Here is a 16,340-nt window from a genome sequence, read left to right as displayed (position 1 = left end):
CGACCGTTGGAGAGAGTGAGCTGGGTTTTCCTGGAAACTTACCTGAATATAAAGGCGGCTGATGTTCATATTGCTTTCATTTTCACTTAAAATTTAAACGTTCTAGAGGCGTGAATGTTTCACAAGATAGAGCAAATTTTCAATTCTCAAAGTATTCATTGCATTCAACACAAGAAAAATCACTCTCTTTGAATCCACAAGTTTCATAATTGGTTGTTCAATAAGTATGAAACGTTTTTTTTTTTTGGTTCTAATTTCATGTCATAGATTAACTTGATTAATTTCTCTAGTGTCAATCTTTCGATTCAATTCAAAATCTTCCATTCTGAGGAATTGTAAAATGAATATGATCAAAAGCTCTTTTGATTTTTTGGTCTTGCATAGCATTGATTTATTTGTGATCTTAAAACTTTTTTTTTGTCGAAGATCTTATACCTTGATGGCTACCAAAAAGAAATTGATTTGCACAAAAAATTTTCTTTGCAATTTTGCATTTGTATGAGTTTAAAATTCTGAAGCCATCTAAGATTTGACATTTTCTGCATTACTCATTTGCTTTTATTAATCACAACTATTTTTGTTAAGATCTCAGCGTGCCTTGAATTTTGTTAACCTTTCAAGTCAGTTGGCCATTGCCAATATAACTATATTTGGGCTACTATTAGAATAATAGTATATTGTGAGCCACAAATTTTTGAATGAGTGGACCCCACAATAATTTTTAATGATTTGTTAGTTATTTTTTTGTTGCCCAAAACAGGTTTAGATGGATTGTCACATAAACATTTCCCTCCTCCTATAGTGGAACTAGCGGCTAATACGTGACCGTCATTTTAAAACGTAACGGTCATCGTTGTGCTAGTGTCACTCTTTGTCAATATACATATAAGAGGACTACTTTTTTTAAACATTAAAATGTCACTCTATCTGTAATCTGAATATGTAAAAAGTGACTTCTTTTAGAGAAAATAATAATTCCCGGAGCTGGATATAACCATAATTATTTTATATAGTATAGACATACATCTATACTGCATGAATTCAACTTTTACTGTTTTCCAAGATTCAAACAACTCAAAACCTATAATAGTAGTATAATTAAATTAACAAAGATCTTGCGTGACAAGAGCTCATTGAAATAAGAATAAGAAGACATACCCACGGCGAACAACATCATCATCTATTTTTGGGTGCCGCTATTGTTATACTTGATCATCTTGCTGCGACACCGAGAGATCATCCACAAAAATTCGTAAATGTAATAAAAAAACTGAGAAGCACTTTGTGGAAGCCCAAGCCCTGTACTCCTACTGTTCCTCCATGGCTATATAGAGAATGGTCGAGCGACGACCATTTCGAGTATGCTTTTTCGTCATCGAAAAAGGTCATCCTCCGGATGGATCACGGGGAACCCCACAACGTCTTTTCCGTATGCTTTTTTATTTTTTTTTCTGGCATGTTGTTGTCTTCGTTCTCCGGAAGACTTCGAGACGACTCGAAGTCTTCATGTGCCAAGTCTCCCCTGTTGGTCACCGGGCGTTGGGTCCGGTGGTTTTAGTGCGGATCCAAGCCGCACTTGCATGAACCGGGTATACAAGATATCGATGAATTTCAACCGTTGGATGAGATCAGTTTTATATGGGGCCCACATAAATTAACGTCGGAGATCAACTAGGCTAGTTACCGTGCGAAGCATGTTATTAGTATTTTTTTCCTTTGGTCCAGGGCGGGGCCCACTGGGTCCGAAGCCAGCACGAAAAGGTGAGGTCTCTCCACATATTAATCCAAGGTGCTTTTCACTGTTTAACTTTTGTTGCGTAACACGTGTTACTTTAGTTTGGTCAAGAGAGAGGGGCGTAAAAAGACTTTGCATCTAATATGAAAAATGACAGCTCGATGGGCCTCTATGATCAAAACCATTCGGGGATAACTTTCAGTCAAATTTTTGTTTTACAATCTCGAATTATTAACTGAGTGATTAAGCATTTGATTTTTATGCAATAAATTTTGTCACAATATCTCACATTCATAATAGCCCTCGCCAGCTACACTGTTGATGAGCTTTAGCAGATGCATGTGAACAAACGAATTGCGTGTAATCGTGACATTTATTTAAGTCAAACAATACGGATGCTTTGAACTGTTTAAAAAAATAAAAAAGAGCTAATAACTTGTTTTGGACTATGTGTCAAGATTTTTTTGATTGTGATAGCAAGTCAATTATCCTGTTTTTTTCAAAGAAAAAGGAGATGATTTTAATCAAAATTAAAATGCGACCGTTATTCTATTCATCGCCTAAGCAGGGCCTTCACACGAGAAAAATATCAGAAAAGTCATATACCTATTGCATTGGGGGAAAAATACAAAAAAAAAACCCTAAACCTATTGTATTGGTACCAATTCAGTCTTAAATTTTTCAATTGGATCAATTTAGTCCTAAACCTTTTCATATTGGTACCAATTCAGTTCATTTGGCCAATTTAGGTTAGAAATTGCTGAAGTGGATGATGATCGGCCGTCCGACGTGACACGATCGACGCTAACATGCACAATTTAATAACCATCAACCAAATCCCTTTTTCAATTTTTTTTCCCTTTGTTTGAAACTATTATTACGAACGTACTTTTGGATGCTTCTCTCATTTAATTAGATACTACCGCATTATCATTATAAAATTCTCGAGATTAAGTCAAGATTACGGTGTTTGATGATTTTGATACATCTTTATATGACCCTAAATATGATTACGAGTACATGTCCAGTCAACGTGGAAAATACACTATATTTGTTAATATACATATAAGGGGCCTACTTTTTACAAACAAAATACACTATATTTGTTAATATACATAGAAGGGGCCTACTTTTTACAAACACTAGAACGCCGTTATCTCTGTTATTCAAGATGTAAAAAGCAACTTCTTTTAGAAAAAAATAGTTCCCGGAGTAACAAAAGAAAAAGATAATTCTATGTGGAGATGATCGTAATTATTTTCTTGGGAATCCCACAATTTCTCTTTTATTTACATTTTCTCTCGTATTTTGTCGTGTTCTTCGAAAGACTTCGATACGACTTGTAAGTCTTCGTGCATTGTCACCAAAGTCTTGCCGTACTAGACATCATGCGGTCGGCCACCAGGCATCGGCCCCCCCGGAGAGTTTAGTGCGTATCCCGGCCACACATGCATGACCGGGGTGCACAAAATCCCAATGAATGTCAGCAGTTAGATGATGCCGGTCTTATATGGAGCCCACGTAAATCAACGTTAGAGATCTACTGGGAGCCATCTACATGCGGAACATGTTGTTAATGTAACCGAAAAGGTAAAGGTGTCCTCAAAGGTTGATATAAAGGTGGATGTCTATGTTTCAGTTTGGTCGTGAAACACGCACTTTGGATTGGTCTTCGCTGGAGATGCGCAACAGACAATGTTAAAAATGACCGTCCGAAATTGGACTCAACGACAAAGATAATTGGTTAGACAACTTTTACGTTAGTCGCATCATTCTGCTTTAAAATTTTGAATTATTCACGATATGATTAAACGTTTAATTTGCACATGATGTACTATGTCGCAGCGTTTCTGTACCGAGTTAGAGCTAGCAAAAGCAACCGACAACTAGGATAATAGCCACAAGCTTGGCCAGGGCTGTTTAGGTCCCTCTATAGAGACGACAATAGCGCGGGACACCGTGGTCGTGGTCAAGAAAACCTGAATATGTGCACAAGTCTCTAATGAAGGGGGATCTCCAGCCTAATTTGTGACGTGTTCTGCAAAAAACTTGCTATCTTACCAAAATTTCACATTATATGGGAGTAAATTAGTTAAAGAATTCAGAAATAAGATTCAAATGGTCATCACTCTCCTACCACAAGCACTCTTTTGTCACGAGGGAGGACTTGAGAAGACTAAGAAACTTTTCTGGGTCAACCTCCCTTCTAATCCTCGATGGACGATTGCGTCTTCCCATGAGTAGTGGCAGGGAAATGGGCAAGTCTCGTGTCTACGTAGCAAACAAAAACTAGCAAGGACTACTTTATCACTTCTTCTGCGACTGTCATTTTTTCTTAATGAATGCGGGACGAGGACAAGTTTGTGAAGTCCGCCTTCTTTTGTTGAAATGTCCAAACGATGACGACTTGTCAAGTCTTCCCCCCAGGTCGCTATGGAGCCAGTGTTCTCACTTGACACTGTTGGATATGAAATTCCTACGTGCCCAACATTACCCGTATTTGCGACCTAGATCATCAAATACTGAGGGGTCTTATACGGTCTACGGATCTTGTATTGTAACATTCCAAGAACCTATATTGAGATTGACTCAATGATGAGGGCATTCCCATGCTTTCGGTTAAAAATCAATGCTTGTGCATTCAATTCTTGCCTTAGGGAACTCAACTTTAAGCGAGTGATCATGTCAGTGGGTTAATGTGCCGATTCTCCTCCATAGCCTGCTAATTAAGGTCGTGTCCGTAGATTATTAAAAAAAAACAAATTATGAGAACCATTGAGAAAAAAAAAGATGAGAAATCAAGAACATCTAAAATGTGCTAGTACTATCCTCAAGAATAATAGCGTAGATAGGATATGCAATATGGATTTGGCGCTTTAGTCCCCACATTTAGAGAGCTTTTACCTCGAACTGGATGTCATGGTAGTTGGAGTTAGGCTCCTGGATGAGGAGGTAGTGATTCCATGGGAAGAGTGTATAATTGAATAATCGAGATTGCAAGCTCGAAATCTCAAATGTTAGAATGAGCGGTATTTTTCTTGAAATATATTGAAATTGACCTTGATTTAAAATTCTAATATATACTATTTTCATGGTATCTGATCTTTGGTAAAGAATAAAAAGTATGTTGTATTGGAAAATTAGGAAAAAAGCAGATATCCATTTTAATTACCATTGGTTAAATATAATATAACATTGCTTCATATCCTAAATGCACATGACTCTTTCTTTATAAAGAAATCGATATTATATTATTCTATAATCACCATATTACCAGTTTCCTTAATGTTTATATTAGTGCTTTATGCTTTGTCACACTAATTTGTCAAAAGAATTTAATGTTGTAGAATCGTAAACCTATTTTACAACTTCATCACAATAAACATCGATATTATATTGTTGCTTTGAAAATGGAAAGACCAACAGAAAGGTCGATTCTGATGTTTCTAGAAAATGCTAATAAATCAGTATACTATTTTATCCTAATTCTAACTAATTATATCAATGAAAAGGGTGTTTGTTTCCGCAAATTTTTTTGATAAATATCAGCTGATATTTGAGAAGACGAAGAAACTTTTCTGGGTCAACCTCCCTTCTAATCCTCAATGGACGAGAAGTTTTGGCGGACTGCGTCTTCCCATGAGTAGTGGCAGGGAAATGGACAAATCTCATGGCTACGAGCAAACAAAAACTGGCAAGGACCACTTTATCACTTCTTCTGCGAATGTCATTTTTTCTTAATGAATGCGGGACGAGGACAGGTTTGTGAAGTCCGCCTTCTTTTGTTGAAATGTCCAAAGGATGACGACTTGTCAAGTCTTCCCCCCGGGTCGCTATGGAGCCAGTGTTCTCACTTGACACTGTTGGATCTGAAATTCCTACGCGCCCAACATTACCCGTATTTGCAACCTAGATCGTCAAATACTGAGGGGTCTTATACGGTCTACGAATCTTGTATTGTAACATTCCAAGAACCTATCTTGAGATTGACTCAATGATGAGGGCATTCCCATGCTTTCGGTTAAAAATCAATGCTTGTGCATTCAATTCTTGCCTTGGGGAACTCAACTTTAAGCGAGTGATCATGTCAGTGGGTTAATGTGCCGGTTCTCCTCCATAGCATGCTAATTAAGGTCGTGTCCGTAGATTATTAAAAAAAAACAAATTATGAGAACCATTGAGAAAAAAAAGATGAGAAATCAAGAACATCTAAAATGTGCTAGCACTATCCTCAAGAATAATAGCATAGATAGGATATGCAATATGGATTTGGCTCTTTAGTCCCCACATTTAGAGAGCTTTTGCCTGGAACTGGATGTCATGGTAGTTGGAGTTAGGCTCCTGGATGAGGAGGTAGTGATTCCATGGGAAGAGTGTATAATTGAATAATCGAGATTGCAAGCTCGAGATCTCAAATGTTAGAATGAGCGGTATTTTTCTTGAAATATATTGAAATTGACCTTGATTTAAAATTCTAATATATACTATTTTCATGGTATCTGATCTTTGGTAAAAAATAAAAAGCACGTTGTATTGGAAAATTAGGAGAAAAGCTGATATCCATTTTAATTACCTTTGGTTAAATATAATATAACATTGCTTCATATCCTAAATGCACATAACTCTTTCTTTATAAAGAAGTATACCTTATATCGATATTATTTTATTTTATAATCACCATATTACCAGTTTCCTTAATGTTTATATTAGTGCTTTATGCTTTGTCGCACTAATTTGTCAAAAGAATTTAATGTTGTAGAATCGTAAGCCTATTTTACAACTTCATCACAATAAACATCGATATTATATTGTTGCATTGAAAATGGAAAGACCAACAGAAAGGTCGATTATGATGTTTCTAGAAAATGCTAATAAATCAGTATACTATTTTATCCTAATTCATACTAATTATATCAATGAAAAGGGTGTTTGTTTCCGCAAATTTTTTTGATAAATATCAGCTGATATTTGAGAAGACGAAGAAACTTTTCTGGGTCAACCTCCCTTCTAATCCTCAATGGACGAGAAGTTTTGGCGGACTGCGTCTTCCCATGAGTAGTGGCAGGGAAATGGACAAATCTCATGTCTACGAGCAAACAAAAACTGGCAAGGACCACTTTATCACTTCTTCTGCGAATGTCATTTTTTCTTAATGAATGCGGGACGAGGACAGGTTTGTGAAGTCCGCCTTCTTTTGTTGAAATGTCCAAAGGATGACGACTTGTCAAGTCTTCCCCCCAGGTCGCTATGGAGCCAGTGTTCTCACTTGACACTGTTGGATCTGAAATTCCTACGCGCCCAACATTACCCGTATTTGCAACCTAGATCGTCAAATATTGAGGAGTCTTATACGGTCTACGGATCTTGTATTGTAACATTCCAAGAACCTATCTTGAGATTGACTCAATGATGAGGGCATTCCCATGCTTTCGGTTAAAAATCAATGCTTGTGCATTCAATTCTTGCCTTAGGGAACTCAACTTTAAGCGAGTGATCATGTCAGTGGGTTAATGTGCCGGTTCTCCTCCACAGCATGCTAATTAAGGTCGTGTCCGTAGATTATTAAAAAAAAACAAATTATGAGAACCATTGAGAAAAAAAAGTTGAGAAATCAAGAACATCTAAAATGTGCTAGCACTATCCTCAAGAATAATAGCATAGATAGGATATGCAATATGGATTTGACTCTTTAGTCCCCACATTTAGAGAGCTTTTGCCTGGAACTGGTTGTCATGGTAGTTGGAGTTTGGCTCCTGGATGAGGAAGTAGTGATTCCATGGCAAGAGTGTATAATTGAATAATCGAGATTGCAAGCCCGAGATCTCAAATGTTAGAATGAGTGGTATTTTTCTTGAAATATATTGAAATTGACCTTGATTTAAAATTCTAATATATACTATTTTCATGGTGTCTGATCTTTGGTAAAGAATAAAAAGCATGTTGTATTGGAAAATTAGGAAAAAAGCAGATATCCATTTTAATTACCTTTAGTTAAATATAATATAACATTGCTTCATATCCTAAATGCACATAACTCTTTCTTTATAAAGAAGTTTACCTTATATCGATATTATATTATTCTATAATCACCATATTACCAGTTTCCTTAATGTTTATATTAGTGCTTTATGCTTTGTCGCACTAATTTGTCAAAAGAATTTAATGTTGTAGAATCGTAAGCCTATTTTACAACTTCATCACAATAAACATCGATATTATATTGTTGAACTGAAAATGGAAAGGCCAACAGAAAGGTCGATTCTGTTGTTTCTAGAAAGTACTAATAAATCAGTTTACTATTTTATCCTAATTCGAACTAATTATATTAGTGAACAGGGTGTTTGCTTCCGCAAATTTTTTTGATAAATATCAGCTGCTTTTTTAGAAGACTAAGAAACTTTCCTGGGTCAACCTTCCTTCTAATCCTCAATGGACAAGAAGTTCTGCGGACAAATCTCATGTCTACATAACAAACAAAAACTGGCTAGAACTACTTCGTCACTTCTTCTGCAAAATGTCGTTTTCGTAATGAATATTCTACAGCACGACAAAGCGGCAAGAAGACCTGCTTGTGAAGTCCCTGTCTTTTGTTGAAACGTTCAAACGACGACTTGTCAAGTCCGTCCTCTACGACGACTTGTCAAATCTTCTCCCCAAGTTGCTATGGAACCAGTATTCTTGCTTTTCATTGTTGGATCTGAAATTCCTACGCGAGCAACATTACCGGTGTGCGCGACTAGACTGTTAAAATACGAGTGGTCTAATAATAACACCACAACTGCAAAATTTACTTTATACAGAAAATTTTATATGTTGTCGACACATGCTTATTTTCCCTAGATAACTAATGAGCAGTTCCCACCAAAAAAAAAAACTAATTAGCAGAAAAAGTGATGGAACATGAAACCATGCTAAACTTACCGTCAAATATTTAAGCTATGAGAAAAATATCAACAATCTATTTATCACAAATTACTTCACAAAATAATGCGGCATCATACACTCTTGTGGTCGATCAATTGTCGAAAGCATGAGACCCGAGACAAAGTTTACCTTCATTTAATTATCCAGCAATTACATACTGCATCATCTAGCAAGCATAGTTCAGAATTTCTTTTTGGAAAAATTAGATTATACACCGCCGGTGGTGTAAAGAAAATTTTACATAACCAGGCTCATCCATTCTTGATTTGAGGATTATAACTACTCTCTTTCAAATCATCAATATATGCGGTCACTTATGTGGCACTTACGTGACCGGATCTTTTGGCTAGGCAAATTATCATTGGTACTTAAGTAATTGATTTCTCAAATTTGTTGCACTTAAGTAAGTGAAAAAAATTGCAAAAATTGTCCATGTCAGTACCAATGACGCCACGTAGGACGACTGGCATTCACATTGGATTTTCCGGCTAGGTAAATCGCCGATGGCACCTAAGTGATTGATTTTTCAAATTTGTAATACTTAAGTGAGCGAAAAAAAGCTATGTCACTCAAGAGAGCGCCGTACGAAAGTTATGGCACTCAAGTGAGCGCCGTAAGAAAGTTATGGCACTCTTGCTATTCTTATCCCATAATTTCCCTTAGGTTAGTCTAACAGGACTGACAAACACTTTGCGCTGTAGTCCTACTGGTCCTCCATGGCTATAGACAATGGCCGTCGCCCAGACCAAATCGAGCGAGGGAAACTTTCAATTGCCTCTCTCATGTGACGTCCTCAATTCACGTAATACACATTTCGCCATTTTATTTGTCAAATAAATTGAGAGGAAAGGGCGTCCAACGTTGATGACTTCCTCCAAGCATTACCGAAAAAGTTATATACACGCAATATGATGTTCCATTGGAAATGCTACTACTTCAAGCAAACTTGTCACCATCAGCTTACCACAACATAGTGAGATTATAATCGGGATAATCCTATAACACGGCATAGTTTAACATACACAACAAACGAATTAAGGATTTTTGAGGTTGAGAAGCAACTGGAAAGTTTTGAACTTGTCACCAGTGTATCTCAAGAGGTCCAAAACCTCTAAGTAGTAATTCTTACCCAATTGGTGATATTCCGTATAGTTCATTTTTCTTTGTCTTGCAATGCTATATGTACTAAGAAATCATATTAAAAAATTTATAATAAATAATATGGCAATTTTGTAATTAGTTTCTTAAACAAGCCAATCATTTAAAGAGTGGGTCTCATTTGTTTGAACGCTCAACTGAAACTTTTATCACTTATTAAAAGGTTTTAGTAGGATTTCTTTATTCGTATTACATTTCTTATGCTATTTACGCTTATTTCTTCTTAAATACAAGACACAGCAAATTTGGTACGCAGCCTCAATATCATAGTCATGTAATTGTAGTTAGTCTTCGGTATACTGTGACCATCCTTTTCACTAGGACAACGACTAAGGGCGCATGGCCCTTCATACATAAACTGTCTTTTGCACCGGCAATTGAATAAAAATCCTTCGTATATTGGTTTCTTTATTCTATATTCATATCTGCAATCGGGTCCCTCCAATTTGTTCTGCTGATACAATTAGCCCTTCCGCCCTCTATTATTGTAGCACGCGCCAATAATTGGTTGCTGCGAACGGCTTACGCTTGAACTCCACTCTATGAACAAGGGCAGAAGCACAAAGGTCCGAAAGGGGTAAAAAAAATTGAGAGAGAGAATCTTTTTTTTGGAAATGAAGGTAGTGCAGTGGCTTCTAGGGGTGTCAATCAAACCCGCGCCGGCCCGGCCCGACCCGCGCAGGCCTGGTCCGGCCCTAAAATTTGGGGTATTTTGGTGTCGAGCCTTAATTTTATTCAAATATGGCCCTATAATTTGAGGTTTCATTAGGGTTGGGGTATTTTAGGGTCGGCCCATTGATACTCTAGGCCAACCCATCTCCCTCTCTGTCTCTCTTCCCTCTCTGGCGCTACGCCGCCGCTCTTCCCCCCTCGCCGTCCCCCGCCGCCGGTCCCCCGGCAAGCCCCTCCGCCTCTCCACTGCCGCCACCCGCGCCGCCATCTCCGTGGGCGACAGGCTCCCCGACGCCACCCTCTCCAACTTCGACCCCGCCAGCAAGCTCCAGACCACCACCGTCTCCGCCCTCACCGCCGGGAAGAAGTCGATCCTCTTCGCCGTCCCGGGGCCTTCACCCCGACCACGCTCGCGAAGCACTGCGGGGGCTCGTGGAGAATGCCGGGAGCCGAAGGCCAAGGGCGTGGGCAACATCGCCTGCATCTCCGTGAACGACGCCTTCATGATGCGGGCGTGGAAGGAGAACCTGGGCATCGGCGACGACGTCATGCTGCTGTCGGACGGGAACGGGGACTTCACGAGGGCGATCGGGTGCGAGCTCGACCTGAGCGACCAGCCGGTGGGGCTCGGGGTGCGGTTGCGGCGGTACGCGCTGCTCGCGAAGGACGGCATCGTGAAGGTGCTCAACCTAGAGGAAGGCGGGGCCTTCACCTTCAGTGGTGCCGAGGATATGCTCAAAGTCCTGTAGATGCTTTCAAGTTTCCATTTTTTTCTTTTCTTTTTGGGGCTTTGAACTTGGCTGTCGTTGACTGGTGTTGAGGGGTGAGGTTCTTGTTGGGTTTTGAGCTTGATGAAGTTTTCGTTCCTGACTTGTGCCTAACAAATTGAGAGGGAGTTGGAACTACGGTTTGATGCAGACACAATGAACAGGGATTTTGCTTCTGGGATTCCAAGATGTTGCCTTTCTTTTGTATTGATTTCGTGAGGATGATGATGAGGATGATGATGTTGTTCCTGAGTTCAGCAGTATAAGAGTTAACGGGTGTTCTGGTGCTGGGAATCACATTGCGAATTGCGATTCACGGTCGCAGAGAGACTGCTTCGTCGTTGGACGACGGACCCTGGAAACGTTTGTCTGCGGTATGAATCGAAAGTTTAATCTCTTTCGAAGGTAGGAGCGGATGCCGTTGTGCCTTGAACTCAGGCGTATGATTCGACCGCCTGTCTTGTTGGTGATTCAAGGTTCGGAGAAGAGGGACATTTGATGGAGCAGCATTGAAGATAGAAATGTCAGTTTTTAGAGTGAAAAGAGTTATGTTTATGTTCTAATGGTGTTTTTCTTAAAGACGGGAATGGTGGATGATGATTATTGAGAGGCAAAACGCTTCCTTGAGCTGGATATTTCACATGAGCTTCTGTCTTTTGATAACATCAAAGAACAACTTACATTATTCAATCGGGAGCTGGAAATGTATCAATTGTTTAGTATGTGTACTGATATTAAGATAGACTCGTAATAATACGACCCAAGTATCGTGAACCATGTCTCTCCGTGATGGTGATTACTCTAAGTAGAAATTTTTCTTTATGAGAATTGTCTTCTGCCTTTTGATGTTACTATCTGCGCGAAAGCGAAAAAAAAAACCCGAAGCCCGGCCCAAACCTTGGGGTGTACGGTGAACAGGGTCTTGGGTGGGTCTGGGCGGGTCAAGCATGACCCTGTAGGTTTCAGGTCGGGTCGGGTCGGGTATCCCGACCCGATCCATTGACACCCCTAACAATAATCCTTGTTTAAATTGAGATTTTGCAGTGGATGTATTAGTTTTCCCCAGGGTATTAAAATGCATTTTCTCATCTATTACATATTTAGAGTTATTGAAATTTAACGTATATATGTAAATGTCAAAATTTGGATAATATAGCTACAAAAAAGGAATGGATCCACACCTAAAAGCTTAAGGGTAGCGGGGTTCATAGACTAAGGATAGGCACCGGGAATCCCCACAAAAAATGCTCGTCAAGGCATCCTGCGGGACATTAGGTGGGGCTAGTATTAACACTACCTCGCCTAGCGAATCCGCCCGTGTACACTATTAAGAAAAGAACATTTTTTTATTTTTTTTATTTTAGAGCAAAAGCCATCAAAAATTCTGAATTATGCTTATTGTGATACATTTACCCTAAACTAGGCAGAAATCATTTCTATCACCGTTAGTTATATTTTGAAATCAATGGTGGTGATTACAGATTATGTTGAAAAGGATAAAATGGGTTGTGTGTTTGAAATTAATTTCTATTATCAACGATGTGGATTGTATAAGGATTATATGCTTAAATCATTAATCTAGTAGCATATACTCTTTGGCAGCGATTGTTGTCGCCTTCTTCTTCATTATTGTTGGTGGTTTGGTCTTTGAAACATGGAGGAGGAGAAGCAAAGAGAAAAACGTTAGATGAAATGGAGGAGAGCTCTTGAAAGACCAGAGAGTTCAAATTTTTACGGAATCAGAGCTAGCAAAACCAACCAACAACTATGACAATAGCAATAAGCTCGGTGAGGGAGATTTCGGTTCCATCTATAGAGGGAGAACAGCAGGGGACACTGTGGTCGCGGTCAAGAAGCCTAAAGATATGCACGCATCTCTAATAAAGGGCGATTTCCACCATGAACTTGAAGATGTGACGAGACTTCACCACAAAAGCGTGGTGAAGCTTGAGGGCATATGTTTGGAGACTAGAATACCCTTGCTGGTTTATGAATACATTTCAAATGGGACCCTCTTCCAACACATCCATCAGAATGCGTCGACCATCTTAAGATTGTGGAAACACCGGTTCAAATAGCCCCTAAAGCTGCTCTTGCACTCATGTATATGCATTCCTGCACAGAACCCCCAATCATTCATGGCGACATCAAGTCAATGAACATACTTCTAAATCAAAACTACTTAGTAAAAGTGTCAGATTTTGGAACTTCAATGCTTATATCGCCAGAGCATAGTCATATTGTAGCCACTGAAATACAAGGCACATTGGGCTACATCGATACGGAATATTTAACCACCGGTGCGCTAACAATTAAGAGTGATGTGTACAGCTTTGGAGCTATCCTCGTGGAGTTGCTCATGGTAAAGGTACCTACAAGTTTTGTTACTAAGTCCGGAGAGCCAATCAATATTATCCTTTGTTTCATCTCTTCTGTGAAGGATGAGACACTCTCCGATGTCATAAACTTCGAGGGTGCTAGTGAAGATGAAATGGAGAGAGTAGAAATGGTTGATGAGAATGCAGTGAAGTGTTTGGACCAAAGTAGTGCGAAGAGGCCAGCAATGAGGGAAGTGGCTGAGCAACTCGTGAGGATTAACTCTGAGCACGACAGCTCGACAGTTGAAGAAAACAATGAATAGACCGAACACAAAGTGGATGAAGAAAACCTCTACTCCCATGCGACTTCAATTACTTGTGAGACCAGCCAACGTCAAGGTCTCTTTTCTGATCTGAAAATGGATTCAGCAGGTTCCGGCATGTGATGCATTTATTAATATTGTAACATGTCTATTAATTGTCCACCAGGACTTCGAGGGTTGAATGTGTAATCTGAATATATGTTTGCCATTTTCTAGAGACTTATATGTGTGCAAGCATTTATGCAAGTTTAAGTGTCACAATCTAATATAATATCTGCAATGTCGTGGATTGAAGTAGAATTATAGGAGGCTGGCATGCGGCCATTATGTCATTATCATAATCTATCTTTCCATTTATCTCTCTTCCTTTTCTTTTATTCCTTACATATTATAATAATACGTCAGAAAAAAAATTCTACTCACGCCCTTTTTATCTTTTCTTTCCTTAGTCTAATCCCAATTCACTTTTTATGGCAAGTGAGTTGGCGAAAAAGACAAAAATAGGCCAGAAAAAGTATCTACTTTTACTCACTTTTCCATTTTTGTAACTTGCTCTTGATTAGATATGATGGCAAAAAAATAACATCTCAATTTACTTTGCTTTCTCATTATTTATAGTTCATTTAATCTAATTTCAGTTTAGATGTTAAATAGGAGTGAGAGGGGGAAAGCCAAACCAATTCAAAACTCACAAAATACCATGTTTTCCAGTCAAACCTATCGTACCCTGAGCTCTACAGTCATTTAGTTAATTTTAACAAAAAGTTCTTATCCAAACCCATATGAGAATTTCACAAGATCAAGGATGTAGAATCAGGGAATTTACTTGATAATAACTTTATTGTAGAGCAAAGTCTTTAAAAAATAAAGAAATAACTTTTACAACATCAAAGCTAGATATACAATCTGCCATTTAAGATGAAAGAAGTTATATATATTATAGTTTGATACCTAAAAACTACGAAGAAAAACACTAGCGAGCAAGAGATACTTAACCTACATTAAATGCGTTAGAAATAAGAAGTACTTTTTGTTCTTTCTACCTGAAATTTACAAATTTATGGCTTAGACTCAATTAATTTTTAAGTCATTGACCGCTGTCTTGTATAATATCTTAAACGATAGTGTAAAAAGCAGTTTCAATAATTTTCTAGCAAATAGTCTTAAACTAAATTGACAAACAGATAAAAAAATATGTACTTTTGATTGATTTGCAATTGTAATTTGAGCGTGACATTTTTTTAAATATTTTTCGAAAAAAAATCTCTTAACAAAAGATTGGAAATAAAAAGTCACTATAAAATAATGGGAGAAAGACTAAAATAGTATGAAGATTTTGTGATCCCCGTGCTAAGAGTGGATTTGGGAGAGCTTTTGTCCAATGCTTTATACAAGTGCAAATTACTTTAGACTAAATGGTTTTCATGAAATGCAAATAGATTAGGGTTTTTTGCAAAGCAATTTTTAAAATGAGAGAGAGAGAGAGAGAGTGGAGAGGATCGAGGAAACCCAACCTATTGGAAGCAATCGGAGCCAACGAGGATTGAACTGTCAAAGAGACCAGGCAAGTCGATGCCAAGGATCACGCCACCTCGGACAACCCAAGCAAGTTGATGCTAAGGGTCTTGCGACCTTGGGCGGCCAGGCAAGGCAACTCGGAGTCTCGCGACCTGAGTGGCCCAAGGTTGCGTGACCTAAATGGCCCTCCCCTGGGCATTTGAGGTCGAGCAACCCCCAGTCGAGGGCAATTGAGTTCGTGCGGCCCAAGTGTTGCCTTGACTGAGTCACGCAACCTCAGTTCTATGGTCGCCAGCGGCAACCTAAGGCGACATCAGTCAAATCTAAGCCCGTTGATGACAATGAGTGATGACAACCAAATCTGCACAGGAAAGTGAGGGTAAGGGTATAACTGGAACTTGAAAAATTTAATGAGGGCAAAGTTGGGAAGAAAAACATTAACCCTAAAAGCCGCATTCCAAAATGTCGAATGCCAATGTTTGGTGGGACTTGTCTAGGGCTAAGCAATTTTGGAAAAGTTAATTTCGTCTCCTAAGTTTTTGGGAATGCGGAACCAAACACCTCAACTTTAGCACTTTGGCACAAAAGCTTTGAAAGTTCAAAGTCCTTAGAGATTACTAAACCATACGCACCCTAAGCTAGGTTTTCTTGTAGTTTACCTTCGAGTAATGCATCTTTGCTTATTTTCTATGGCTCCCTTACATACCAAGTCACCACAATGCTGGGGAGTCTGGTAGCTCTAATCATCTGTTGGCACATGAAAAAGAATGTCAGTAAATGGCCGATTTCTATGTAAGTCGAGCACATCTTATTATGAAGATTAGAATTATCATATGCGTTGCCAGTTACAACTCTTACGGCGAGTCAACCGCTTTGTATATTTGCCCTTGATTGATAGTCAAAATCAGCATATCCAACGCATGAT

At 38.7% G+C, this 16,340-nt stretch overlaps 1 protein-coding gene and 1 pseudogene across 1 annotated transcript; both read left to right on the top strand.

Moving 5' to 3' along the window:
• Positions 1–10,431: 10,431 nt before the first annotated feature.
• LOC115669951 (peroxiredoxin-2E-1, chloroplastic-like) lies at positions 10,432–11,445 on the top strand. Its single transcript, XM_030591130.2, has 2 exons — positions 10,432–10,437; positions 10,603–11,445. The coding sequence occupies exons 1-2, from the start codon at positions 10,432–10,434 to the stop codon at positions 11,236–11,238; spliced, it is 642 nt and encodes a 213-aa protein (XP_030446990.2). The 3' UTR covers positions 11,239–11,445.
• A 1,502-nt stretch (positions 11,446–12,947) lies between these two features.
• On the top strand, positions 12,948–14,080 carry LOC115669950 (wall-associated receptor kinase-like 4; annotated as a pseudogene).
• The last annotated feature ends 2,260 nt before the right edge of the window (positions 14,081–16,340 follow it).

The sequence above is a fragment of the Syzygium oleosum genome, unplaced genomic scaffold (assembly GCF_021117445.2).
Source record: "Syzygium oleosum isolate NSW1041296 unplaced genomic scaffold, Sole_v2.1 Sole_v2.22, whole genome shotgun sequence".
Classification (NCBI taxonomy): domain Eukaryota; kingdom Viridiplantae; phylum Streptophyta; class Magnoliopsida; order Myrtales; family Myrtaceae; genus Syzygium; species Syzygium oleosum.
The sequence above is the reverse complement of the archived record's forward strand: the minus strand, read 5'-3'. Positions and strand labels throughout refer to the sequence as shown.